At 30.9% G+C, this 22,226-nt stretch overlaps 4 protein-coding genes across 6 annotated transcripts; 3 read left to right on the top strand and 1 right to left on the bottom strand.

Annotated features, from left to right (window-relative positions):
* Position 1: 1 nt before the first annotated feature.
* On the bottom strand, positions 2–1,433 carry LOC126873755 (NADH dehydrogenase [ubiquinone] 1 alpha subcomplex subunit 7-like). Its single transcript, XM_050634962.1, has 3 exons — positions 1,253–1,433; positions 324–502; positions 2–134 (listed from the first exon to the last, which is right to left on the bottom strand). The coding sequence occupies exons 1-3, from the start codon at positions 1,313–1,315 to the stop codon at positions 71–73; spliced, it is 306 nt and encodes a 101-aa protein (XP_050490919.1). The 5' UTR covers positions 1,316–1,433; the 3' UTR covers positions 2–70.
* Positions 1,434–2,062: 629 nt separating this feature from the next.
* On the top strand, positions 2,063–3,764 carry LOC126873752 (superoxide dismutase [Cu-Zn]). Of its 3 annotated transcripts, none has more exons than XM_050634957.1 (5): positions 2,063–2,227; positions 2,343–2,462; positions 2,550–2,646; positions 3,155–3,342; positions 3,481–3,764. In XM_050634957.1, exons 2-5 carry the CDS (start codon positions 2,400–2,402, stop codon positions 3,586–3,588), a joined length of 456 nt encoding a protein of 151 aa, XP_050490914.1. In that variant the 5' UTR covers positions 2,063–2,227; positions 2,343–2,399; the 3' UTR covers positions 3,589–3,764. The 3 variants fall into 3 exon arrangements, with proteins under 3 accessions (XP_050490914.1, XP_050490913.1, XP_050490912.1); XM_050634956.1 differs by having other exon boundaries at positions 2,065–2,227; positions 2,334–2,462; XM_050634955.1 differs by having other exon boundaries at positions 2,105–2,462.
* A 1,532-nt stretch (positions 3,765–5,296) lies between these two features.
* Positions 5,297–9,908, top strand: LOC126873701 (uncharacterized). The gene is made up of 13 exons (XM_050634842.1): positions 5,297–5,746; positions 5,817–6,099; positions 6,168–6,412; positions 6,488–6,615; positions 6,690–6,790; positions 6,878–7,018; positions 7,086–7,231; positions 7,306–7,716; positions 7,802–7,890; positions 7,982–8,118; positions 8,196–8,237; positions 8,310–8,867; positions 9,299–9,908. Exons 1-13 carry the CDS (start codon positions 5,528–5,530, stop codon positions 9,520–9,522), a joined length of 2,724 nt encoding a protein of 907 aa, XP_050490799.1. The 5' UTR covers positions 5,297–5,527; the 3' UTR covers positions 9,523–9,908.
* Positions 9,909–10,337: 429 nt separating this feature from the next.
* On the top strand, positions 10,338–18,770 carry LOC126873719 (uncharacterized). The gene is made up of 10 exons (XM_050634892.1): positions 10,338–10,678; positions 11,859–12,023; positions 13,101–13,265; positions 13,345–13,515; positions 13,668–13,776; positions 14,884–15,040; positions 15,118–15,250; positions 16,083–16,256; positions 16,849–17,160; positions 17,827–18,770. Exons 1-10 carry the CDS (start codon positions 10,597–10,599, stop codon positions 18,087–18,089), a joined length of 1,731 nt encoding a protein of 576 aa, XP_050490849.1. The 5' UTR covers positions 10,338–10,596; the 3' UTR covers positions 18,090–18,770.
* The last annotated feature ends 3,456 nt before the right edge of the window (positions 18,771–22,226 follow it).

Here is a 22,226-nt window from a genome sequence, read left to right as displayed (position 1 = left end):
CTTCTATTTAAGTTAACTGTATTTATTATATATTACAATCAAAGTATAACTAATATTTATTTTACTGCATTTATTCTTGTCTTAGCAGCTGTTTATTTAATGGATTTAATTTTATTTGAGTCGTATCAACTTTCCTGAAAAAATTACATTCAATGCATGTTAAGTTTCATTAGTACTATAAGAAATTCTATACTAAAATAGTCATAGAAACCATTGCACATTCTATGCAACTAATTGTAAGATATTAATATCTAGCATGTACAATAAATTTTATCTGTTTTATTGTTTAGTTTGTATATATAAAATATTAAAAATATAATCACCCTGCTTCTATCTGGCCTTCTGTATATATCTCAGATGGCGGTTGTATAGAACGTCTGACATCACGAGAGTAATAATATACGTTTGAAATTTTATGATGTGGCCCGCCAGGTACATGCGGAGGTGGTTGTGTACGTGCAGCAATAGCATCTGAGAATCTTAAACTGTCTACACGCTCTCTCTGTAATGTTCATTTTGCTCTACATCAATCTATCTTTTTACCATATTACCATACAATGGTTTATAGAGGTATTTGAACACTTTATATAGAATACTTTTATTTATATATGTATTATGTATATTATATAAAACATATTGGTAAAATTTGAAACAAATTTGAAAATACATATAAAAGTGACTAAATATTTATTGCAAACTTAAATATATAATAAGTGTTAAGGCTAGTCCCATTGAATACTGAAGCTCGTTAATATAATAGATAATTGGTTTTTAAAATAAATTTTGTGATCTCTGTGAAATATATATTTGTACTAAATATCTTGTAGTTTCTATCTACATTTTCAGATTTGTTTCAAACTTTTCTAATGTAATCGTGATAATTGAGTCCCATTGTAGTACTAATGAAATTTCAAAATATTTTGTATAACATATAAATATATTTAGAAAAAATTATTAGAAGTGTCCAAATATTTTTATGAACTATTGTATATAAAATATCTTTCTTGTTATTTCATTTCAAATTTTTAAATAAATACAATATTGACGTAAGTCAACCTTAATTGATTATAATTATTTTGAAATTCATGACAATATTTAGTACATAACCAATAAAATAGATGCAATCTTCAAAAATAAGTAGCATATAAGAGATGTTTTCAATATACACATTGACTAAAAACAAGTTACATAATATCTAAAAAAAATAAACAATATAAAACGTAGATCAAATGCAGATTAAAATATTACTTACACCCCGACAAATAGTTCGAATCCAATCTATAAATGGAATTGTGTTACGAAGGTCTCTCGACATTTTAATTATACTTATTTAACTTTTTATTTGAAATAAATAAATTGCTCCTATTACAAAAATCACCGTACACAAAATATTCGATACTAAACTTAAACCTGCTTAAATACGCAGTTATCATCTCAATCTCGAAGTTCGATAATTTAGCACAATGTTAACTATCGATAATCGCTACTTTCAGTAAAAGCATTTAAAATTGTTTTAATCTTCTGCACATAAAACTTAATAAAGAGATTACTTTATGCACAAAATTGTTATTAATTCAAAATTGAATGTGTCGTCATATAACAAAATATAAATGTTATTTTATTTCTTTATTAAAACTTATTGTTCATATTATATTGTAATATATTGTATCTTGTTGTATTATTGTAAATGGAACTTAATAGGACATATTATTGAATTTAATTATTACTATAGAAAATATAATAAATGTGACAATTTTCAACTCACTTTTATATATAAAATTAAAACTGAAATACATCATTGTTTTTGAAAATGTAAGTTATGTAAGATTCCACATAGCACATTCTCTTACAAGTTATTCAAAAATTTTACGATCATAACAAAAATTTATTACAAAAGTAATTTCGCTTTGTAAAATGTATTATTTCATAACGAAAAAATATTTTTTACTCTACTCAAACACAAAAACGTAGGTATCTCAAAACAAAGAATATACAAATTAAACCACCGGCATTTTATGCAAAATTCATAGTCACCGGCATTTTATGCAAAATTCTTCATCGATATGTAACGCCATCTCGAGCGTAATGTTTAAACTCTGTTATTATTTTATATTCTCTTTCTGCGTAACTTCACATAATTTCTCTGGTCTTCCTGTATTTAGTATTTATGTACAGTCGATGATCATTGATTGCAACTTTGCGTGATTCGCCATTTCCTTACTGAACGGTAAGGTCATCATTTTATCGGCCGAAGTGCTCAATATACAATACGTCAGCGTATCTGCGTTCGTGATTCAGCAAAACGATAATTACATTTCTTAACGAAACGATAGTTGTTACAGGCGAGCTACATTTTACAAACGATTGTCGCTCAAGGAAGTAATTGAAAGTTTTCGAAAATGGTTAAGGCCGTGTGTGTTCTTCAGGGTGAAGTCAAAGGCACTCTCTATTTCGAGCAATCGGTAAATGATATTTCTTTAATCTATTCGATATAATACTCTGTCACATTGCATTATCGTTATTATTTTGATGATGTAATTATTGCATAGGACAATTCTAGTCCAGTCAAGGTCACGGGTCAAGTAACCGGTTTAAAACAAGGACTGCATGGTTTTCACATTCACGAATTCGGTGATAACACTAACGGTAAATGCACTGCTATTGAAGTTTTATTATTTTATTTTTTATAGTTATTATTGAAAGCTTTTGAATGATAATCAAATATAACCTGATTCATGAAGGAATTGAAACAATGGAATAACTTGAATTTGTAGTGATGACACAGATAATTTTAGAAGTCAATAAGTAATAATTTGTAAATTACTTGATTGTAATAAGCGAATTTTTAAATAATTATTCTGTTTCTTATCAAGTATTTTATGTTGTCACATTAATAATTAATATTTTTTAAAATTTTTTCAAATATAGTTAATATATATAGTTAATATAATATTATTAATATATGTAAATAACATTCAAGTAAATGTTAACATCTTATATTATTTAAAATTTTTAATTTTATCAAAACTTAAATTTATTTATTTGATATGAATAATTATTATTTGAATGTTATTATACAAAATTTTGTGTATATTTAAGTAGTATAGAGAAGTTTTAGGAATTTAGTATATTATTACTTATATATATTTAATAGGTTGTACAAGTGCTGGGCCACATTTCAATCCATTAAAAAAGGATCATGGTGGTCCTGATGCAGAAGTACGTCATGTTGGAGATTTAGGAAATGTTGAAGCAAATGCAAGCGGTGTTGCTAATGTCAATATAACTGACAAAGTCATCCAGCTCCAAGGACCACACAACATTATTGGCAGAACATTGGTGGTAAGTATTGCGTAATATCTTTTTATGAATTTCTATAATTAATTAAATGGTATATATATATATTTATATATATACCATATATATACTATGATATATATATATATATATATGTATACAACTTGTTCTTTTTGATAACAGGTTCATGCAGATCCAGATGACCTTGGTAAAGGTGGAGTTGAATTATCAAAAACAACAGGAAATGCTGGAGCTCGTCTTGCTTGTGGTGTTGTTGGAATTGCAGCCTAAATATATATTCTGTTATAATATTAAAAACAATACAAATTACTATTAGAAATTACACAATGTTACATCTATTATAGATTGAATATGAGTTCAAATAGCATTCCTAATTTCGTATAATAAATCTTTTACATATGTAAACCATGGTACAGGTTCAATAAAGTAATACTATTATAACACTATGATATATTTGTAAGTCTGACATGTATATTCATATGTCATAGAAATCTAACTTTTCTTTATGTAAAAAAATTGTATTTGGTTTATGAACTAAGTTATACTTGTATGAATGTAATTATACTTGTAGAAATACTGTAGTATGTTGTATTTAAAATTAAACAGATCTACATACTCAAGAATACATGAATTACGGTATTCTCTGTAGTGATACTGTTGCTATGTAAATTATAGTTTTAGTAAGCTATCATTACAGTGTCAGACACAATCTTTTTGAAAAATAGCATGCAGATACGAATTACATAGATGTTACATAATCAAGAAGTACGTATACGTCTGCGAGAAAAAAGGGCAAAGTGTTCTCGTAGCCGCTATTGGTCGAGGACGATTTTTGTCACCGTCCTCGACTAATAACGGAGAATAGTAACTATTGTGCTTAGCCTTTTCCTCGTGGACGAATTGTAGATTATAATTTATGGAATCGATATATGTAGTAAGATTACAAAATCAATCAGATCGCTACAGGTTACTAACATTACTTCAAGATTTGAAATAACAATTTGAATCAGAAAGGAAATTTTCTCTATTTGAATCATGTCATATCAAATTATGATAGAGAAGATATGTACTTTTGCTTTATCATTAACAACGATCACATGCGTGTCTAACTACATTTTATTATAATGTACTATCTTTCTGGCTGAACTTTACTTTATATGTATGTATGCATGTAATATAGAAAGCAAGTTCTAGAAATATATAATTTATTACTTTTCACATAATGAACATAAATTGCACAAAAATACCAAATCAAGATACTTATATAAATACATATGTACATATATACATAAAATATTTTAACTTACGACCTCACTATTTCTATTCTAATAACTATATGTAAATACATATATCAATTTTATCAGTCGTATGTTACTTTCAATATTGTTTATTCGATATGGAATAAAATTGATTAGAGCATGATTAATGATCAGAATAAAATATTTTCAGAATAAAAATGTTTTTATATTATATTTTTTAATCTCGCAAATCAAAGTTCTATACATATTGATAATATTAGTATATAATGTAGAACTATATTAAACATTTTTATTATTTTTCCTAGATATTACTGCATGTATAAATCTGATAATTTTAACGGTTTTACTATATAACATAAAATTTCTTTAATATATAGTTCTTTAAAAGTAGCATTAATTATCTTACGAACTCCACTTTAAATTATAGACCTCTAGAAAGAAACTGGTTCTCTATTAAACTTAAATTATACTTATGTTGGTAATATGCTTCTTCAGTTATTAGAGTGACGTGCCACTTACATCATTATTTTGGAATCTCAGCACGTTTGGAAAGCAAAGTTCTGTCATGCACTTTGTTTGAAATAGATTTCGATCGTTCTAATTATTATATATATATATATAACAAATTCTTATAATAAACTGATACGTAATATGAAAAACGAAGTTGTTACAATTTTATCGGATTTTCATGTTATTCTGATTTTAAAACAATTACAGGGTTAGGATGGATTAATACTCAAAAGAAAGAAATAATATCTCATAACAATTATTTGTTGAATCATTGCAAGTTGAGCAAAATGTAATTCTCATAAAAATTGTTGCACCAAATAACAATTTTATTAGTTACAAATAAATAAAACTGTCCATACAAATCATGTAAATAATTTTTATTGAATATCAAGAATTGACAGGAAAATCCTTGCTGAATATTATAGCTTAAACAAATTAAGATGTTTAAGCGAATAGAAAGTAACAGAGAGAATGAATTCTCTGTACCTGCTAAACGGCCAAGATATGACATAAAAAGGGACAGTTTGGTAGATGTTTCTACAAATAATAAGGATTTAAGAAATAAAAGATCTGGAAAATCAGATGATATTTGGGGGGATGATTTTGCAGAAGAAGATATTGAAGAAATGGATTTTGTAGCTACACAGGCTTGTTTACAGGTTTTGTTCATATTATATTGTATTTAAGTCAGTTTATAGTAATTATTTATAATGTTCATTTGATTTTTAGGAAGATAGTTTCATGAGTGAACCAAATACAGACCAAAAAAAATTTGCACAAAAATATAATAGCATACCATCTACTAGTAAAGGTGTTCCTAATTTAAATGGTAGTATTCATAAATTAACAAAATCTATATATCCATCACAGCATAATAATGAAAGGAAAGGAATAGAAAACTCAAAAGATATAAGTACCATAGTTTCTGTTGACTACAAAGAATTTGAGAATAAATTAATAAATAAAAAAGTATATAATTCCACATTTAAGCTGGATGAAAATCTTGTTGCAGGTAGTATTGTAGAATGTTACTTCTTGGCAAATTACTATATTTTATAAATTACTGTATTATAATTTTAGAATCAGAATATGCAAAGGAATTAGAGAAGTTAAAAGCTGAAAATAAGAAATTGCTAGATGATTTTATAACTAAAGAAGGAGAAGCGGTATTTTTACGGAATCAGTTGCAACAAATTCAATTAAAAGCAGAGAATGATCGATTAGAAAAAGCACGTCTTATCGAAGAACAGGAAAATCATCATAGGATGGAAATTAATGCCATTTATAAAGAGAAGGAACATTTGAAAACGCAACTTGAATTGCAAGTCTGTAGTTTATAAATGAGTTTCTTTTTAATTCTGTATTATGCAATAAATTCTGATTCTCTTCTTTTGTTTTAGATGTTTGAAGTAGGAAACTTAATGGAACGTTGTAAGTTGTTAGAGAATGGAAATGTTAGATTAACAGAACCACATATAAATCTCAATATTTCTATGAAAAGAAGCAAATTTGATTCACCAAAGAATCGGTAAATATTTAACATGTCCCTTTTAAAATATCTATATAATTATCTATATGAAATATCTATATAATTATTTTTAGACCGTCAATTGTAACTACGAAGCCAGTAAGGGTTAAAGAAGCTTCTGTACAAACTAATACACTTAATAAAAGTAGTTATATCTCTAAAATATGGAATCCATGTAAGCAGATTATAACTTAAAGAAAAAACACTACTTTGTGTAATTTTTGTAGTTTACAATAATAAATTTAATAAGAACATATTGCAGATTTTCCTCTTACAGAAATTCCGAAATTAATATATGATCCATCACAACCAGAGAAGTCTGTGGTTGATATTCAAATTATAGAAAAAATTGGAAGACGGAATTTGCCCATTTTGCAAGAAGAAGATACATTCAGAATATTTGGTAAAATTTTTTATTTAATGCAGTATACTGTAGATAAATCTTAATTGCATTTTCGTATCCTTTATAGAAAATCCGGAATTAGTAAAACCTGTAACGACCATGATAGACGATAAGAAATTATCAGTGGAATTTATCTTGCCTGAAATAGCTGCTCTTCAGCGAAAAACAAGTTCAGAACTTGAAGCGGAGGAAACTATACCGATAATAAATAAAGTACATTATTTTCAATACACGTCTTAAACTGTCTTATTAAACAATATAAAAATTTGTTTATCATTACATTTTAGTTAATTTTTACTGCGAGGGAACTGATCTTAAGTATAGTAGTTGTTCTACAAACAATCTCTCAAGCTATGAAAAATGACGACATTCGTGATATGAACGATATTTATTTCTCTGTCTTATATTCGACTTCTGACCTCAACGGGAAATGCGTGTGCTCTGCAAATGCATGGCACGAATGCGAACGTGGTGTCGAAGCTAGAAGAGTGTTTGGCATGTTGTCATACGTAACCATGGAATCAACTTACCTCAGCAAATATATTGCAGGAAAAACTCATTTACTCATAGAGAGTGATGAATCTTATAAGCGTTACTCGTGTCAAATGGTTCGCTATAATACCTGGTTTGAACAACAGAGTCATGAGTTTGAGATGCTTAAGATGATATTACAGTTCGTTGTCTTAGTTGGGTCCACGGTAATATACCTTATGTAATGGAACATATTTTAGCAATTAAAGAAAATTAATATTTTTATTGATATACAACTTTTATTATTTTTAGAGAAGGTCGCATCAATTTAGTGGCCTTCTATGTGCAATTATGATGATTATTTACAATATCCATGAAAAAATTGGATACTGTTCTGAAGGGTATGAAAGTAACATCTTACTTCTTATCATTTTATTCTTAAAATTTTATATTTTACAATGTACTTCTCTAATTTAAAATTTCATGTTTCAGGATGGAATATATTTATCAGATATTTAAGGAAATAGTATTTTGTAGACCTTTGCCATACTGTTATACACTAGTCAGTAAATTAATGATGATTTTTGTAAAATCCACGATGTATTTACGGAAGCTTTGTATTAATTCACGTACGAAATTTATTGTACTAATAATATTTTCATACATTTATAATTTTTATATGAAAAATAAGTTATCATTTTTGTAGAATCAATCAACAACTGGAAGGGTTCTTTACACTTTACTCCAGGTAAGGTAATATTTTCTTTTTCTTAACAAATCATAATTTAATTACATAAATCACCCTATATTTTCGTTTCAGATGCTTGTCCGCTGCAAATTTTCCTAGTACAGCTGGAGAACTATGACTTCGATCTATTAGCCGCAATAGACATTACTGATGTGTTGTTAGGATTTGTACAGTATATATTACAGACAGATATTATTCCTCTGAGATCTGAGAATCTGAATTCTTGTAATTGTTGCATGAAATTACTAAGATTTACTATTAAAACGCTGTGCAAATGTTCTGAAGCAAATCTAGCTGCTATCGAGAATTTTAAGTTGGACAATTTTCCGGTGCCAAAGGAAGATTCTTGCAATTTAGAAGCTATTTGTGCCAAACATTCGTTGTTTAATACAAAACCAAGCAAATTGTGTATACGTGAAATATATCGAGATAAGTTCTCAGACGAGAAGGCTTGGTCGATCATGAAGGAGAAACAATCAAAGGTATTGAGAGATGGAAGGAGATTCTTGTCTCATGTAGCGATATGTGATCCGGATTTTGTAATTCGAGTGTCAGATATTGAAGATTCATTCCATTTATTCATGAGGAATTTAAGTGCCTTTAAGAATTTTGTTCTCCATGAAAACGAACGTAAGTATAAATACATTTTATTTTAGAAAAAGTACGATCATGCTAATTCTATAGTCTGTCCAAAGAGATGAGACGAGGCAGTAGACATAAACAAAACATAATTGCTGCGGTTGCAGCTATCAACAGCGTTGAACAGACTTTAGAACCTCATCTTCATTCATTGATACCCTTGTTACATTCTTTTTACTCTCATCATACGATACGGGCACTTTAATTTTGTCTCTGTTCTGTCAGACCACGAGAATTTTTATATTTCCGTTTGGCCGGTTACTCATCTTTTGTCATCAGTAGATTTCAGTTTTATTAATTCTTATATAGAATTTCATTCTTTTGCAGGACTTTTATTATATCTTTTTATTTTATCTCCGAAAGATTACTAATTTATGGAAATATTAATTTATTAATCTTAACGTAATCTCTTCTTTTTGCAGAAGAAGCTATGAATCGAATAAAACAAACATTCATTTCTGATAAAACACAGCCATCCGAAATGGAACAATTAGAAAGAAGCAGCTCTAGAAAGGAGTTAGACATATTATCAAATTTCGAAAAAAAGTTTGTTCAACCATTGTCTGCGAGGCCCAAGCAGAATGAAAATTATAACAAAGCTTTGGTCACGTTTAAATCGTTGTTTAATATCAGGTTTCATTCATGAAAAATCCCAATATAATCTTAATTATTTGTTGTAACAATAAAATCAGTTGGATGTATATTCATATCAAAGACTGAAAGTATTTGAATATTGGAACCATCGATTGATTATTATTTCATGTACATATTATTTTGTAAATTATATGAAAATTTGTTCTAAGTATCGTTATTGTAATAAAAGACGCAGTATCACATAATATTTTATCACGAACAATTTTTCAATCAGGAATAATTTACATGTTAACATGTATCAGATATCGTTATATAATTTTTATCTTTTAACTATTGATTTATTGTAACCTCTTGTATATGGTATTATTTTACCATAAGCTACCCTGAAGATAATATTGAAACGCACTTTACAATGCAAATAAAGTGTCTTATATACTACTTAAATCTAGATAAATTCCTATACTTAACATTTCAACCAATTTCTTCAATCCATGATCTTCCGTCCGCAAACGTTGAGGTCACAAAAATCTATGAAAAATACCCTTCGGATGGGGTTGAAGATACGTCTGTTGCGTCGATTCAAGAAAAACAAAAAGAATCCTGGCGCCAGGACGTGATCTAATCAGAGGCGGTCAGTGTTTCTCTTCCCTCGGAATTCATTTATCTGTGGCGCAAAATGCAATTTGTAGGAATTCTCTTCAAGGCCTGGCAATGTTCGATGCCGATAACGCTGACCGGAAGCAGATAGAACATTATCGCAGCAGCGTGTCGACGGAAGTAACGTTCCCGCCTTCCATTCGGAGCGGAATAACCCCCGAAACGTGGCATCCCTGTTCCATTCATAGATGCAGAACGATCAGCAACCGATTTTACTTTTTATTCCTCGTCCAGTGCGTGTCGTCTTAACATTCTTTGCTTTTATACTTCGATCGTTCTTCGCACGGTTCACTGTTCGCCATTCAACTTCTTCCTTTTTCTTTTTTGGTGGTGTTCCTGTTGATGTGTGCATGATAATTTAGGTAAACAAAAAAACGTAGCTGTGCTAAGAAAGGACGCGTTTTCTTGGATATAATTCATGAGTTATGAGTACGGTGAATAGCCTTCTTGAAAAGCCAGCGTTCTCATAATGAAGATATTCTGCACAGCGCCGCTTCTGTTAGTCTTCTTGGTGCAGTACATCGTTTGCTATTTTCCGACGCGTCCGACTGGTAAGTAACGATTTTCTCTTACGAAGACTTTTATGGGATTGATTGTTTATAATAAAATAGTACTGTTAAAAGAATTGACGCGGTACACTGCTTCTACTGAAGAAAACACAAAATTAAAAAGTCATAAATTGGAATTTAACTTTATGTAGAGCATATTGAATGCAAACTAGGCAAAAAACCTCCAAAAAATTCGCTTAAACGGAACGAACATTTCACATAAGTATTAATACAATCTAATAAAAAAGAAGAAAAGATAAAACCAGATTTTTATTTGTATTTTATTATTGCTCGGAGATATTCCAATAATTATAATGTTTTTGCAGAACGTGGGTGAGATCAAACCTTGTTATACAATTTTACAGTCCGTGTCATTTTCTTCATTTTGTTTGCACGAATGAAGAAGTAACGAGATTCCACTTTGTAAGCAGATTAACCGATGCGACGGTTGCAATATTCGATTGGAAAATAACGATGTTCTTTCCTCGTTTCCATTTCTCATCATTTTTAACAGAGACTTTTATCTAACCTATATCGTATTATAGTCATTTATAAAATCAAAGAACACTCAACCGCATACAGATTACATTTTATTCCGTTTATTCTTACGTTTCGTTGATTATAAAATTTCGAATCTTTCCGTGACTTATTTCTAAAGATTACTGTTGACTGAAAGTACATACTTGCTATCGTTATCTGATGACAATCTTCGCAAGACGAAGAAACGAGACTATAGGTTTCCTCGTTGAACAGGAATTCAAATCCAATTTCACCCGGCCTATCGATTTCAATCCCCCTTTGTATAATATTGAAAATTACGCGCGCGCCATTTATCGAGGATTATTATTACCAACAAAGGCCAATGTTGAATATTCAATAATTTGTATATCAGAATAAATCAGAAGTACTTCGTTCGTAATATTTTCTTTTTCTAAGTGTCAATTTCCGTTTTCCTCTTTTCTACCATACCTCAAGAGATTATATCACATATCGTAAGGTTTGTAAAAGAAAAAGAAAAAAAAAAAAAAGACAAGAGGAGTAAATCTAGTTAAAATGGACGCAAAAGTGGACATCCATAAGACGTCGTGTGCTGTTTAGGTTTTTGTTATAAAATTTGATGGCACATCCTTCGTGGAACGTGTTTTATACGAACGATCTATGTAATTCGATTTCTGATTTCAAGGTACAACCAGATGTCCCCCGGTAAGGCTGCCGAATGGCAGAGTCCGACAGAGGGCCAGGGGAAGAATCATCAGATTCAGTTGTTACGAGGGTTTCACTCTCGTAGGTAACAAGTATGCAACTTGTTTTCGAGGCCAATGGGATACACCTACGCCCGTATGCGTCAGTAAGCACGGCTTTCTAATCGCACTTGATAAAACTATAAAATGGATTTCAGTTAAAATGCACTTTGTTAACTTTGTGCCGAGGATAACGTTGTGCTTTTAACGTGATTAAATTTCACGCTCCTCCGGCTGTGTATATCTTCGATGAATCCGAGCCGCGTCCATTAAAATTATCTGAAAGAAAATTATTTTGAAGTAAACTGAAAGACGTTCCGCGTTGAATTTTCTAGAAGAAGAATCGTTAAAATAATCGACAAGTTTTGTGAAGAACTATCTATAGGTCGATGTTGTCCATCTTAGTTAAGATACACTACTTACCATTTTGAAAATGAAGAAAATTGAAATGAAGAAAACGTTTTCTCATGATCTGTCGGTCGTCTTTGCTTTTTTTTTAGTGGGATCTTCTCCATTTTAGAAATTGTTTTACCTTACCTCTTTTTAGTAACGTATTTCAATAGAGTTGTATCTTGTCATGCCTCTATTTTCTATTCTGGGGAAGGTAATTGAAAGATTAACGCGATTAGATGAAACTGAAATTTCAAAATCTTCTCCGTAATACGACCAGAGGGCAGATTAAAAGTAGAGTGAAACGAGGAAGTAAAATAAAAATGGAAAGAAAGTAATAGCAAAATTCTGGGAATTTAATTTTATATAAGATCCAATTAGTACTCTTTTAACTCCAATTAAAGCAATTAATAGTCTGTTAATATCTAATCATTTTCATTTTAAGCGTTCTTTCAACAAATATTATAATTAAATATCACTTTGTTCAATCATATCGAGAAACATTTTTCTTTAATTTCACGATTCTTTAATCTCGACCGACTGCTTTCTTACCGAAATGTTGATTGCATCATAGAAACTTAAAGAATAAATAATCAATCATTTTATATATAATTTTCAAATATATTCTTTAGTTATCACGATAACATTCAAACGTTATTTTCGATTGATAAAATAAATCAAAATATTTTTTTCCTTATTATACGTTACAATCTTTTGTTGCGCTCAATAGTAATTGGCAATAGTTAATTAACATTCTGAAGTTCTTCTCATACTTGTTATTGCTGTTTTAACAGATGCAGAGTGTCCTGTACCACCTGTACCAGAACACGCGTTGATGGCACCTAAATACAATGGTGCGATATTATTATACTTTTGCGAGCCTGGACACGCATTAATTGGTTCGCCCGAGATTTATTGCAATGGAAAACAGTGGAATGGCACAGTGCCTTATTGTCGAGGTATTGATAATTTTTCCTTTCGTCATTGAACTAAAGAAAACGAAGTATACACGTTAAAAGGCATTTAATTTTTAATTAGACACTACCGCTTCTCCTCCGACGGAGTGCGATTTCGAGAAACCGGATCTTTGTTGGTGGGAACAAGATCCCCAGCACGATTTCGATTGGCAGCGACATAATTTCGAGACTACAAGTCATCACATTGGAACTGGACCATCTCACGACCACACATTAGGAGCAGGGAATGATGGTAATTTATTTCATTTTTACATAAGCAAAACTGACATCTACAACTGTTTTAACAAAGACTCGCGATTTTTATCAAATTCAGAATTGTACGATTTAGCTGATACAAATACTTTTGCTCATCATTATATAAATTTTAACTGCTCCTCTTGTCAGGTTATTACTTGTACATCGAAGCCACTGGTCGATTGATAAACGATACCGCAAGGATCATTTCTCCCATTTACAATGCATCGTACACGGATTCTGGCTGTTTCTCATTCTGGTAACTAACACTCGTACAATCAAAGTTTTCTTCTTTTTAATAAAAATGACTATTGATGTAAAAGACAAATTTTGCAGCTAGTGAATTTGACATTTTCTAATTAAAGATACGACAGGTGTCTCTTGTTAAATGTAACAGCCCTTAGTTTGATTGTTAATTAGCTAATCACTTGGAATTATTAAACAAATTATTAATACGACAGGTCTTAAAACAGGATTTAAGTTGCTGCGCGCGTAACAAAATTTGAAATTCAATTATTAATTTGAAACTTGATTGTTGAAAATTTGATTGAATTACTACGTCGAAGCTTTTAATCCTTCGTCCCGCATCAATCTTCAGAAGTCTTAAATTTAATATCTTATCGCGATGAATAATTGCGATTAAAATATAAATTGCCTGCAACCATAATCTATAATATTATGAAAATGATGATTTCGTTGAATCTTTCTTTTCCGTCGTTTCTTATCAAACAGTGAAAATTTTGTTTATTTTTCGTTTCAGTAATGTTATAATTCAATTTTCATTTTTAATTCAATTATTGAATCCTGAAGCATAAGATCAAAAATTGAAGCCATGTTTCTAGGTATATCGTTTTTCATTCCATTATACAGAATATTCTTCAAGGTCTATATCGTTGGACACGCTTAAAACAGATTATAATAATTACAATATTCCATTTTGATTAATAATTGGTTAACAATTAAGGAAAAAATCGACCAAGGTTGCCATATTTTTCTCACGTGTCTCATTTATTTGATACATTTCATTTATTTTATTATGTCTCACTTATTATAGATTCGAAGAGTATTTCAAAAATATATTATTTACTTTAATAAATAGAAAGACTATCAAACGTCTTAAGGAGAATGTCGGCATACGATCGAAAGCAGAAATTCTCTTGCATCTACTTTACGTTTAAGAAATTGTTTAATTGCTAATAGTGGGACTAGTTTTTGCTAGTAATAGTAGTTGTTATAACTAGCTAATAATACTAGTAATTGCTAATAATAGTACTAAGACTAACGTCACTTTTTCTTTTCCATCAATATTTGCAGAGAGTAAGCATTTTTTATTTTAAAACAAAAAAAAAAAACAACAAAATTGCAGGTACCATATGTTTGGCGCCACAGTGGGAGCTCTAAACATATACTTCAAACAAGAAAACGATCTTCTACCGCGATTAATGTTCAGCAAAGAAGGAAACCAAGGAAACCAATGGCTGCACGGCATTTTCAATTTCCCCAAGGCTAAAAAGGGTTTCCAGGTGAAGCAACGAAATACGCGATATGAAACAATTGTCGATTTCATTTTCTTCACGGTCTCCCATTTTCTCCTTCTCAGATTATAATCGAGGGTGTACGAGGGAGTAGCTACGTGAGCGACATCGCCGTAGACGATGTGGCCATTTTGCAGGGTGACAAGTGTCGAAACGACAGTAAAACCGAGACCGAGGGGGTCACCGAGAGCAACGATGGTAATATTCGTAGAAATGGAATTTTTTCTTTCCACGACGAGAAGATGTCCCGTGGTGATGTTAATTCGTTGCCCGTTCGTTTTTGAGTTATTTTCTAATTAAAACGCTGGTATAATACAATAGCAGACGAAAACGGGGGCGAGAAACGCGGCAAGTTGCGGAAGTAGTAGAACGTAATGAAATCGCGTATCAACGCTTGGCTTATTGCGAATACAGGCGATGTACATAAATTGTTTCACAGCGCAGACTAGCTTTAATAATTATACTTAGGTAAATGTAAATACATTTAACGTTTGTGGGAGTTGGCACGTGTGCAGATGACGAGCTATAGAATAAAACGAATATTTACAACAAAGAGCGAGAAACTTGTGTAATATGAAATGAATGCGAAATGAGATATTTAAAACATCTGTCGATAAATATCGATTCTTTGCATAAATATCGAAAATTGAAGGGAAGTATACCAAGTATTTCTTATGAAATGGGAAAGAAAGCTTTTTGCCTTGCCATTATTTCTTTCTACGTTAGCGATAATTTTTATAATACATTTTTATTTTTAATCAATGTCATAACTTAATATTGCAATTTAATTTACTAATTTATTTAATCTATCGTTAATCTATCGTTAATATACATATACGTATCTTTGAGAGAATGATAAAAATAGATATATCTAATTCGAATGTCAAAAGATAGTTTCGTAAATACGAAGGGGATCGACAGCACTTTGAGTTTAAAAATTGTTCTTTTACGACATAAAACACGAAAAATATAACGTTAATTTTTTCCCTCTGACCTCTATATCTGATAATTTGAAACAAACGGTTTCTAGATCAAATCGAACTGGTGAACGCGCAGCAAACTTGTCGCGGAAGATGTAAAAATAGTTTGACATACAATTTTACAACTTCGATACCACCCACGCCAACGGAAATCTGCCTCTGCACCCTCGATTGCGAAGAACAGTCACTCTGCTGTCCGGATTACGCGGAATATTGTATTCTGGGTTAGTATGCTAAACTACTATGATTTTCAAAAGTTTAATTTTTCTTCCAGTTTCCTTCTTCTTTTCTACTTAGAACAAAATAAGGGTTATTTTAATCACGACGATCACAATATCACGTAACAAATTATTTAATCAATATTTGGACGAATAATCAAGATTAATATCAACGTCACTTAATTACTAACTAATCATAAATCAAAATTTGCTTTACTCTATAACAGAATGTTAAATAGTAAAGATCTGTGAGGTTTATTTCAAAATGGGTTTCTCTGTTAAGGTTTCTAAAAGGATTATTTGAATTTAGAGCGAAATAAGGATTATTTCAGCTATATAATAATTATGATTGATCGATCGAATTTAATTATTAATTGTGTCAAAATTTTGCTTACTACGCAGTACGATATTGAACAGTATAAATCATTATGCACGATTATGTAACTAATCAGCAAACTTTAAACTTTCTGCTGTTCGTTGCTGTGTGCCATCGGTTTCGAATGGATTAAAAAAAATTCCTCCACTTTAACGAATTGATTCAGATTGCAATTAAGCTGCTCTTTCGTGTTTACTCTAACGTGAGCCTTTTAATTCGTAGCGTACACCGATGAAGCGACCACGACTATCGAGCAATCTACGATTCCGAATCACGAAGGGGCGGCAGTTTCGGTTCCACCTGCGGAAAAGAGCACAGTGATCGATATGGCGACAGTGAGGACAGGTTTCTCGATAAATCCAAAGGATGATATCGATCCTGTCACATTGAGGTCGTCAACGAGCACCACGATGATGGCAATTTCGACCACGACAAGGCGGAAAATTGAAAAACCAACGAAAAGTACGGAGACACCGATTGTTCGGTCCACCACGATCGTCACTGAGAGATACACTTCGGAGAACGAGATACTTGGTAACACGAATTCTGTTCATGTTTCATTATGAAAGTTTCACTAGTGTCTCATTGAGCAACGAGTTCCTTTTGTCTGAAAATTTGAATGGATTTTTGATTTTCGTGACAGAGAGGGAGGAATTGAGAAAGTTGGCTCAGTAACGACTGTGTTTGAACCTTGCATTGTGTTTCAGTTTTATCGTACCACGATGGTTTGATCAGAGTCGTTGGTTTGTTCGTGTTTTGTGTATGCGTTGGTCATTGTGAGCTTTCTTTCATTTTTTGTTATATAATAATTATTAGATCGTGGATTTCTATGCAAATCTATATCTTTGTGAACGTAATTAATTTTGAATTATATTCGATTTTGAATATTACTACGAATAGTTTATTGTATATTTTTGTATTATATTTATTTATATTATATTTTTGTTTACACTTATACATTTAAGTTTCTTATAAATATATATACATGTTCTAATAATTATTTAATTCGGGTATTTAGTTGTTTGAAGAAATCGTAGTTTGACTGTCGGTATATTTTGTTCTATAAGTTTATTAGTGAAACGAGGGTTTGCCAAGGTAAATCAAAAGTATCCCGAATCGAGATTAGAAATTATTTTTTCAGAAATCAATAAAATAAAGAGAAGGTTTAACGATAATCAAAATGAGCGTTCTTTTCGGCAGATTTGGACGTAAAGAGACAAGATTTAGAGAAGAAACGAAGTTCGAAATTCAGCTTGTCAGGGATTATCGCTGTGGTGGTTGGAATCATGACGGGAGTATTCATCTCGCTAATGGTCGCGATCATCATTCTCAGACGAAGAAAAACATACAAACGTGGAACGAATGGATCAGCGCTTTCGGAGGACAGCGACGTTCGATTTTTAACATCCGACGAGATCTTGGATTTCACGTTAGCTAGACCTAGCGAGAACGACGAAACGTAAGAAACTTTCATATATAAAGGGTTTCTTGGTTTCATTACGAGGGAAATGAAAGTAATAGGAAACGGGTTGTCGCAAAGGGACAGAATCATAGAAATTTATTTTGACGTTTCTATGAGTCGTGGCTGTATTTAGGACAAAGAAAAATATTACATTTTTTGTGTGTGTTTAAATGGACTAGTTACTGTATATTTAATAAGAAACTTAACAAGCGAATGCCGTAATTAATATTACTGTAAAGTATTAAATACATTTTCCACTGTTTTTTTTTGTTATTTTAACAATGAAATTATCAATCTTTACCGTGTACCTAAATATATTATACTTATGTGGTTATAAATATATTATTTTGTAATATCGCGGATAGATGTGCCCTATCTGGTGGAGCTTTTTTCCTAAAAGGAAGCTATAATGTAAATGCTATATTTAGCTGTGTGATTTCGTAAGATCGATCTACTTATGTCAATTGGAAGATTTATGCTTCATTGACATTTTGTTTCGTAGGAGGCTCGATGATTATTAAATATTGATGTATCAGTATCAAAGGTTAGAAAATTAGGGAAACACGGTTTATCGATATTTCTTGCAAATTAGATTAACGTACTGTATATAGTAATAATATTTGTTAGAACTAAAGAGTTGTTAAACAAACAAAGGTGCGGAATAAATATTAATTCTATTTAATTTCTACACGCTTATTGTTAAGTACTCTCCGAATCGCATCGTCTTAGCGTTTCGATTATTAATGAAATACTCTTAAAATTTGTCTGTCAGATTTTCCAATCTTCACACTTTTTTGAAACAAAAATATTTTTGTAAAAATGTGAATAAAGTTTTACAAAATAAAACTTTCCTCTCTCAAAGTATATTGTTCAAATTTTCATAATTAACTATCTATCAATTAGTCCTTACAGATAAACACGGAGCTCTTGAGTGACGTTGACGTATCCCTCGTTTTATTTTAAATTTAGCAGAGCGTTTAATTGTAGCTATAACAAGGGACGAAGAATTGGCAATAGAAAACGTTTCTCATAATCTTGAAAACCTAACAAAAAAATCGATAGAATTTAGAATTTTCCAATCACAATATTCTGAAGAATTAAAGAAAAAAAAATCATTGATCAGAATAAAAACGAATCGTCGATAAAGTGTTAATTTCTTCTAATCTGTCGATCAAATTAACCAATCTTCATCGATCTATACGGTTCCATTACCATCAATGAATACTATCTTCTGTAAAGTCGGGAAGAATTTTAAAATACACCTTAATTGCACGTCGTTTTCCCATTGATTCCGCCCCTAAGCGCCGGATAACGCTACCCTCTATTTTTACAAACTCACACGGTCGCCCTTTCATGGCGGAACGCGAGACCCGAATTTAACTTAGTCGAAGGGGCGGAACGACAGTTCGGTGGACTGTAATTAAGCGTCAGATAACGAAACGACACGCGGGGGTGGCTTTGCAGCCACCCTGTGTTCGTGAATCCGACCCTTCAACTTGGCTGCCTTTGGCTTATCTGGTCACCGTATCGATTTATGCGAAACGCCGCAGGACCGCACCGGAAACGAAAACTCTTTGGCCCAAGTTGCACACCCACGACCGGAAATCGTGGACACGCCGTACCGTTTCAACTGGGATGGAGGCGGCTGTTCGTTACAATTGGTCTTTTCTCGGTTAACTGATCTCGGGAAAGATTGGCGATAAGAGAGAAACTCGAATTCGGGCTTCCAGTGTCGATATCTCCGTGAAACAAATCTAATTGACAAATTTATTTATTCTTTCTCCTTTTTTTTTTGGTTTTGGTTTTAACGTCGCTTCAACATCGGAGGTCATCAGTGGACTACGGATTTTTATGTAAATTTATATTTCTAAAACGAATATGGCGAATTGAATTTTCTCGCGACAGCTTCTATTTTCTATCTTACATATACACCGTATAAAGAATCTTTCATTAAATTTCAAAAAACATTTTTATGTCAGATATTATATATCCTATTTTACGACTTTATCACTTAAGAGGAGCTTTAAAAAACTTTACAAATCTATCTTCACGTCTTTCATCTCATTGAAAAGACTTTCTTCCTGTATTTTGTAAAAAATTGTATTCGTTACAAATTGCAGATTTTTTACTTTTTATATTCTTATTTGTACTTCAATCTCTCGCTGCTTTTATAATTAGCGTAAAAGGTGATATCTTTGAATTTTTGTTAAAGATCTTAAAAATTTAGCGTGTTTTAGCACGTTCCATGAAACATTACAGATTCATTCACTCTTTTTTAACCTTTCATCCTTTTATAATATTAACATAAAAGATTGTAAGACTTCAAGGATTTATATTAGAAGCTAAAAGTAATTCTTAATTATATTTTCTAGTTGTTATCGACATTCTTCAATCTCGTTTCGAGAATTTGTTTCAGAATATTTCTTATACCGTGTGTCTTGTGTAATATCCGTTGATATATTTCAAATAAATATATAAACTGAAAAATTAGAAACGATCTCTCTCTTTCAAATTTTAAAATAAGTTTCTTTTTGAGAATATTAAATGAAATTATATATACAAAACGCATAGATGTTACTTTCCTTAGCGTTGAAAAATATTCTTCGATATTTACGAACACGTACAGTTAAGATTTTAATATTTGTAAATACAAGTTCTAAATAAATAACGCGATATATTGAAATATAAAAAAATGATTAGTTTCTTTTAACTTATAATAAATTCCTAGAAAGGATAAAAATATGTAAACTCCTATCAAACGATGTACTTTGCCTAGGAAGAAGAGGAAAATAAGGTATATCTTAGCTCAGTATCGAATACGGTTCTCCGAGACACGGTGAAGATTAGATCTGAATTCGAACAAGTACACGTAATGCCTCGTTAAATATTAAATTCGACGCACACCAGTGTAGAAGCGGCCTGGCTAAGTGAATTTCCGAGTATTTACATTCGCTAGCAAACAAAATTTACATTGTATCTCTTCCTGAAGCGTAATCGTTCCTTTCGGCTAGCGCCGTTATGCAGTTTCGCGAAACAACTACCGTTCAAAGAACGTTGCAGGAAAGTTCATTTTAATGCAGGCAATGGGAAAATGCTTTTTCCTCGCTCTCGAACAATCAGGATTATTTCAACGTATTGAGATTCCTTTACGACGTGGATTCTGTTAAGTGGATTTAAGGAATTGTCTAAGGATAAATAACTTGTAAAAGTAGAATTTCTTTATAATTTTTCATATTTTAAGCAAGATTAATATTCCAAACTGGAGAAATATCAGAATGAAATTCTGCAAATGAAGATGATAAAAGGAATAAAGAAATAACAATTCATAAATATAGATGTATATATAGACGAAATTTGCAATTTTTCGACGAATTTGCGATTAGCAAAATGATGACTTCAAGAAATCGTTTTAATATCGACGAATTACTTGGAAACAGAGAAACTACTTTAATTTTTAAAGCGAAACATTAATTTACGAATGAAGTATGACGAAAGGACATAGAACATGCTAATAAAATTTCTTGTTATGTAGTTTATGATTCTTTTTTAAAGACTTGTTAACTGTTAACGAGGAACTGTCCGTTTAGAAAAAAACTACATCCTCGTATAAAATTTCTTCTAAATACGTCATAACTTTCTATTAAAGTATCGTTAAATATACATCTCAACTGTCGTTAAAAGTTGTGTCTATAAAAAGTATCCCATTAAAAAGCGTTTTATTCAAGTATCAAACTCCTTCTCTGAAAAATATTATCGTCACCAACTTCGGTAGGATATTTATTTAATAAAAATTGTTATTACCATATCTACATATATATTTAACCTATACTTTAATCCGTGTTAATTTAAATTTATGGTACAACTACTGTTTAGGTCTTTTAATCGCATCTTTCATAATCCACCGTTACTTGTCTTTATAATTATACTCTTTTAAATTACTTTTTAATTACTTTTAAATACTTGTTATAATTACACTTTATATGTATACACTTTGCCATCCTTTCGATTTATTACATGTTCGGAAAATAAGATTTGATGAAAAAAATGACTCCTTACCAAGTAATCGAGAAATTATTAAATTAATAACGAAACATCAGCAAAATGAGTGAATTAATTACGGGAACCAGGAAAATTAACA

The sequence above is a fragment of the Bombus huntii genome, chromosome 15 (assembly GCF_024542735.1).
Source record: "Bombus huntii isolate Logan2020A chromosome 15, iyBomHunt1.1, whole genome shotgun sequence".
Classification (NCBI taxonomy): Eukaryota; Metazoa; Arthropoda; class Insecta; order Hymenoptera; family Apidae; genus Bombus; species Bombus huntii.
Note: the sequence above shows the minus strand (reverse complement) of the source record. Positions and strands in the feature narration are given on the sequence as shown.

What these genes read in the sequence shown, in the direction of transcription:
- LOC126873752 (XM_050634957.1), top strand. Translation starts at nt 2,400, where the DNA reads ATGGTTAAGGCCGTGTGTGTTCTTCAGGGTGAAGTCAAAGGCACTCTC. An exon ending in CTCTCTATTTCGAGCAATCG is followed by an intron (nt 2,463 to 2,549) that starts GTAAATGATATT and finishes ATTATTGCATAG; the next exon opens with GACAATTCTAGTCCAGTCAA. An exon ending in ATTCGGTGATAACACTAACG is followed by an intron (nt 2,647 to 3,154) that starts GTAAATGCACTG and finishes TATATTTAATAG; the next exon opens with GTTGTACAAGTGCTGGGCCA.
- LOC126873701 (XM_050634842.1), top strand. Translation starts at nt 5,528, where the DNA reads ATGTTTAAGCGAATAGAAAGTAACAGAGAGAATGAATTCTCTGTACCT. An exon ending in GGATGAAAATCTTGTTGCAG is followed by an intron (nt 6,100 to 6,167) that starts GTAGTATTGTAG and finishes TTATAATTTTAG; the next exon opens with AATCAGAATATGCAAAGGAA. An exon ending in TTTGATTCACCAAAGAATCG is followed by an intron (nt 6,616 to 6,689) that starts GTAAATATTTAA and finishes AATTATTTTTAG; the next exon opens with ACCGTCAATTGTAACTACGA.
- LOC126873755 (XM_050634962.1), bottom strand. Translation starts at nt 1,315, where the DNA reads ATGTCGAGAGACCTTCGTAACACAATTCCATTTATAGATTGGATTCGA. An exon ending in TTCGAACTATTTGTCGGGGT is followed by an intron (nt 503 to 1,252) that starts GTAAGTAATATT and finishes TGAACATTACAG; the next exon opens with AGAGAGCGTGTAGACAGTTT. An exon ending in GAAGGCCAGATAGAAGCAGG is followed by an intron (nt 135 to 323) that starts GTGATTATATTT and finishes TAATTTTTTCAG; the next exon opens with GAAAGTTGATACGACTCAAA.
- LOC126873719 (XM_050634892.1), top strand. Translation starts at nt 10,597, where the DNA reads ATGAAGATATTCTGCACAGCGCCGCTTCTGTTAGTCTTCTTGGTGCAG. An exon ending in TTTTCCGACGCGTCCGACTG is followed by an intron (nt 10,679 to 11,858) that starts GTAAGTAACGAT and finishes TCTGATTTCAAG; the next exon opens with GTACAACCAGATGTCCCCCG. An exon ending in CGCGGAATATTGTATTCTGG is followed by an intron (nt 16,257 to 16,848) that starts GTTAGTATGCTA and finishes TTTAATTCGTAG; the next exon opens with CGTACACCGATGAAGCGACC.